The 5,000-nt window shown below is 45.9% G+C and overlaps 1 protein-coding gene across 1 annotated transcript in view; it reads right to left on the bottom strand.

Annotated features, from left to right (window-relative positions):
* cnksr2b (connector enhancer of kinase suppressor of Ras 2b) overlaps positions 1–5,000 on the bottom strand; it is a 78,580-nt gene that overhangs the window by 48,437 nt on the left and 25,143 nt on the right. Inside the window, exon 2 of the mRNA XM_031572333.2 lies at positions 2,389–2,552. Coding sequence (XP_031428193.1) covers positions 2,389–2,552 — 164 coding nt within the window. The remainder of the gene's footprint in view (positions 1–2,388; positions 2,553–5,000) is intronic.

Genomic DNA, 5,000 nt, shown 5'->3' with positions numbered 1-5,000 from the left:
ACACACATACACACACACACACCGCACCACACACACACAACACAACTCACACACACACACACACACACACACACACACACACACACACACACACACACCACACAGGAACATGCACATCCACAGGAACACACACACTTTTATACAAACAAAATTACACATGGGAACACACACACCCACACACACAAGTCTTTCCCTTTATTGTCGCTTTCTCTCTTTCCCTCCCACATTGTTCTGATAGTCACAGGCATCCCAGTTCCTGGTAATAATAAGAAAATAAATCACATAATTGTGTGTGTAATGTGTGTGTGTGTGTGTGTGTGTGTGTGTGTGTGTGTGTGCAGGTGACACGGAGAGGGGAGCAAGGAAGAAAGAGAGCGAGAGAGAGAGAGATAGAGTGTTAGCTTGCTTGTATAAGGTGTCTGAGTGTGTGTGTATGTGCGTGTGTGTGTGTGTGTGCACGCTTGCGAGGTGGCAGAGGTAAATGAATAGAATAATCCCTGGGATTACAGCGGATTATGAATGTTTGTTTTCTCAGGAGTCAATTACAAATGGAAGCAAAGATCAAAGAGGAGGAAGATAACGTGAAATAAAAGCCCTCCTCTCACAGAATAACACCCCTCAGTGAAACAAAAGCCCCCCTCTCATGAAATAATACCCCTCAGTGGCTAATAAACAGTGTGAGACAGATACAGCTCCAACAGACAGACCAAGACAAAACACACACTTTACTCTGTAGGAAAACAATGACACACACACTCACACACACACCCACACACACACACTCACACACACTCACACACACACACACGGGCTGCGGGCAGAGGAGGAAAATGCAAGCTAATGTTGAAAAATAACTAAAAATACAGACATGGCACTGGAGGCATGGTGTTCCCTGACAGAATGAGAGCAGACCGAGGGCTTCACACACACACACACACACACACACACACACACACACACACACACACACACACACACACACACACACACACAATCAGGTGGACTGTTCAAGCCTTGCAGCAGAGCACTCACTGTAAAACCACAACTCACAGCTGTCTGAAAAACTACAAGCAGAGGAAAGATGTCTATACGCACCACAACCTGTTTAAACACACACTGTGGCCCGAGTAAAGCTAGCTACACACACTGCAGCCAGAGTAAAGCTAGCTACACACAGTGCGGCCTGAGTAAAGCTAGCTACATACACTGCGTCCTGAGTAAAGCTAGCTACACACACTGCGTCCTGAGTAAAGCTAGCTACGCACACTGCGTCCTGAGTAAAGCTAGCTACACACACTGCGTCCTGAGTAAAGATAGCTACACACACTGCGTCCTGAGTAAAGATAGCTACGCACAGTGCGGCCTGAGTAAAGCTAGCTACACACAGTGTGGCCTGAGCCCTGAAAAGCCCTGACACAAGGAAAGACAGGTGGTCTATAAGTACTGTAAATACCAGATTAAATGTAATGGCTGCAACCAATGTAAGGTTGTCTATAAACACTGCAAGCAGCATCAATTTAAACTCTATAGCCTAAACTCCATAGTCTTCTGTAAAGACTTACAGAGTAAAGTGGTATGCTGTGTGTGTGTGTGTGTGTGTGTGTGTGTGTGTCTGTGTGTGTGTGTGTGAGTGTATGTGTACGTGTATGTGTATGTGTAAGAGGGCACACGTCACCTCACTACTCATTGAGCTCCACTGGCTGCCGGTAGCTGCTCGCATTAAGTTCAAGTCACTTATGCTTGCCTACAGAGTAATTGCTGGTTCTGCTCCCACCTACCTAAATGCTCTTGTAAGGGCAAATGTTACCCCCAGGATGCTGCGCTCGTCTAATGAGTGTCGTTTGGCACTGCCGTCTGTGCAAGTACGGCAATCTAGACTATTCTCATTCGTAGTTCCACGTTGGTGGAACGAGCTGCCTAGCACTACCAGAGCAGGGGCGTCCCTCTCTACCTTTAAGAAGCTCTTGAAGACCCAACTCTTCAGAGAGCACCTCCCTTCCTAACTTGCACTTCTACTAGTACTTACGCTGCACTTACAGAAGTTACATTCCTGCACTTTTTTTTCTACTTCTTATGTAAAATAGTATTTATTGTTACACTAGGTCTCTATTGCTCGTAGCCTGACTGCTCTCTCCCTTGTACGTCGCTTTGGACAAAAGCGTCTGCTAAATGACTAAATGTAAAATGTAAATGTAAATGTAAATGTAAATGTAAATGTGTGTGTGTGTGTGTGTGTGTGTGTGTGTGTGTTTAACTGTGTGTGTGTGTGTGTGTGTGTGTGTGTGTGTGTGTTTAACTGTGTGTGTGTGTGTGTGTGTGTGTGTGTGTGTGTGTGTGTGTGTGTGTGTGAGTGTGTGTGTGTGTTTGACTGTGTGTGTCCATCCTCACCAGAGCGCACAGCAGGTCCACGGCCTCCAGTATGAGCTCCTGGTGTCCGATGCGGGACACGCCCAGGTCCTCCAGCTCCTGGTGTGTGATCCGGAGCAGCTGCTCGCCGCCAACCTTCTCATGCTCAAAGTTCTTGATGTACTGCTGCAGACAGTCATCCAGACCTGCAGGGGGCAGCACACAAAACCATCATCAACATGATGAGAGGATAATCTGCAAGTCAACAGTGAAAACAGGTTCCCTGTGGAAGACTCAATGTGTAGAATAGTCCAAAAAATGACATCCTGTCTTTTCCTAAGCATTATTACTTGACCTCAGTGAAAAACATCATGAGGTCAAGGTAAGATGAGAAGAAGAATTTATTAGGACTTAAGAAAAGACAACTGCTGTGCTAAGAGAATCTGACCGCACTAAAACACGAGACTACCTAATTATGTGACGGCTGCCGCAGGGAATTGTGGGAAAGCATTATCTCCTTTCCTTCTGTAAAGGATGGTCCAGTGTCCCCTATGCTGAAGGAGGCTCCAGTGTCCCCAATGCTAAAGGAGGCTCCAGTGTCCCCAATGCTAAAGGAGGCTCCAGTGCCCAATGCTAAAGGATGCTCCAGTGTATCCTATGCTAAAGGAGATATGGAAGGAAGGAGGCACTGAAACACCTCTCCTAAGCATTGAAAGAGTTCAACCAGCTCTTATCATGGCTGCCACTTACATACTTCTGGGTCATTTCCCTCAGTTAGGAATCTTCCAAAGCAAAAAAGACTTTTCTCAGAAGGCTAAAATATTTACACTCCTTCCCCCATGTTTGCTCTATGTGTGTCTGTTTGCCCCCCCTTATGTGTGTCTGTTTGCCCCCCCTTATGTGTGTCTGTTTGCCCCCCCCCCCCCCCCCCCTTATGTGTGTCTGTTTGCCCCCCCCCCCCCCCCTTATGTACCGTGGTTCTGCTTAAGGGAGTTTTCCCTGCCCCTGTCGCCATTATGCTTGCTCAAAGGGGGGTTCAGGCGAGGTAAAGCACCTTGAGACAATTGTATTGTTTTGACGCTATATAAATAAAATTGAATTAAAATGAATTGTATCTAATTTGTATATAATTCATTAATGCTCAGAAACTATTGAAGGACATATTAGGGCTTCTACAATAGATGTATGATATGGGACACACACACACACACACACACATTCAAATGCACACACACACGCACACACACACACACACACAAACACACGCACACACACACACACATACACACACACACACACACACACACACACACACACACACACACACAGAGACACATTCAAATGCACACACTCAGGTACACGGACACACACACACAGCCTCTGGTGTCCCTTTGTCTGTTTACACCCTCTCATACTGAAGAAAAACTCGCCACAGTAATTACTTCAGCATCGCTGTCACTGTGGCTCTTATAAAAAAACATTGAAAACACAGAGTCAACTCCACCACACACACACACACACACACACACACACTTTTCGCTTTCTCAGTGTGTACAGGCGTGTCATTTATAGCTCCTTTGAAGGTCTAGCCACAAGGTGATGTTACGTAAAAATTTAAATGATTGATGAAGAGATTGGTCAACCTGGCTTTTAATAGGAAACGTGACTGCGTTTAGACTGCGCGTGCATATGTGTGCGAGAGTCGGTGTGTGTGTGTGTGTGTGTTTGTGTGTGATGTGAGATGTAGTAGTTTTTGTGTTTGTGTCAGCATGAACACGCTTCTGTTCTGCGACTAAAGATAAACATCAGGCAATAACACAGGACAGTAAACACGATACGCTTTACATATGTGTGTGTGTGTGGGTGTGTGTGTGTGTGTGTGCATGTGTGTGTGTGTGTGTGCTGTCTGTGTGTGGTGTGTGGGTGTGTGCATGTGTGGGTGTGTGCATGTGTGTTTGTGGGTGTGCTGTGTGTGTATGTGGTGTGTGCATGTGTGTGTGTTTGGATGTGTGGATGTGTGTGTGTGGGTGTGCTGTGTGTGTGTGTGTGGGTGTGTTCTCATCCTTTCAGTATATTTAAACAGGGGATGGAAAAAACGAGTCTTTACCTAACTCTCTCTCTCTTTCTTTCTTTTTCTGTTTGTCTCTCTCTCACTCTGAGCCGCTTTCTATCTCTTTTTCCTTTCTTGCTCTTCATCTTTCCTGCAATGGCTCATCTATAGTTCATACACAAACACACACTCACACTCACACACACACACACACACACACACACACACACACACACACACACACACACACACACACACACACACACACACTCATCTCAAAACCCATATATACCCAGACACAGCACACTGGAGACATTGTTAAAGCATTGATTTGCAGCTGCCCAAATACTTCTGGTGTCTATGTACTCTCTCTCTCTCGCTCTCTTTCATTCTCTCTCTCCATCCATTTCTCTCTCTCTCTTTCTCTCTCTCTCACACACACACAGACCTAAGACTATTGTCACAAAATGAGGGTAGCTGTTTGGCAGGGCCAAGGGGTTGCCATGGAAACGAGCGTCCCCCCTCCTCAGCTTCACCCATTGATCCTCTTGGAGTGGTGTGTTATTGTCAAACCATTTCTCTCTCTCACACACACACACACACA

Source organism: Clupea harengus, chromosome 8 (genome assembly GCF_900700415.2).
Source record: "Clupea harengus chromosome 8, Ch_v2.0.2, whole genome shotgun sequence".
Lineage (NCBI taxonomy): Eukaryota > Metazoa > Chordata > Actinopteri > Clupeiformes > Clupeidae > Clupea > Clupea harengus.
Note: the sequence above shows the minus strand (reverse complement) of the source record. Positions and strands in the feature narration are given on the sequence as shown.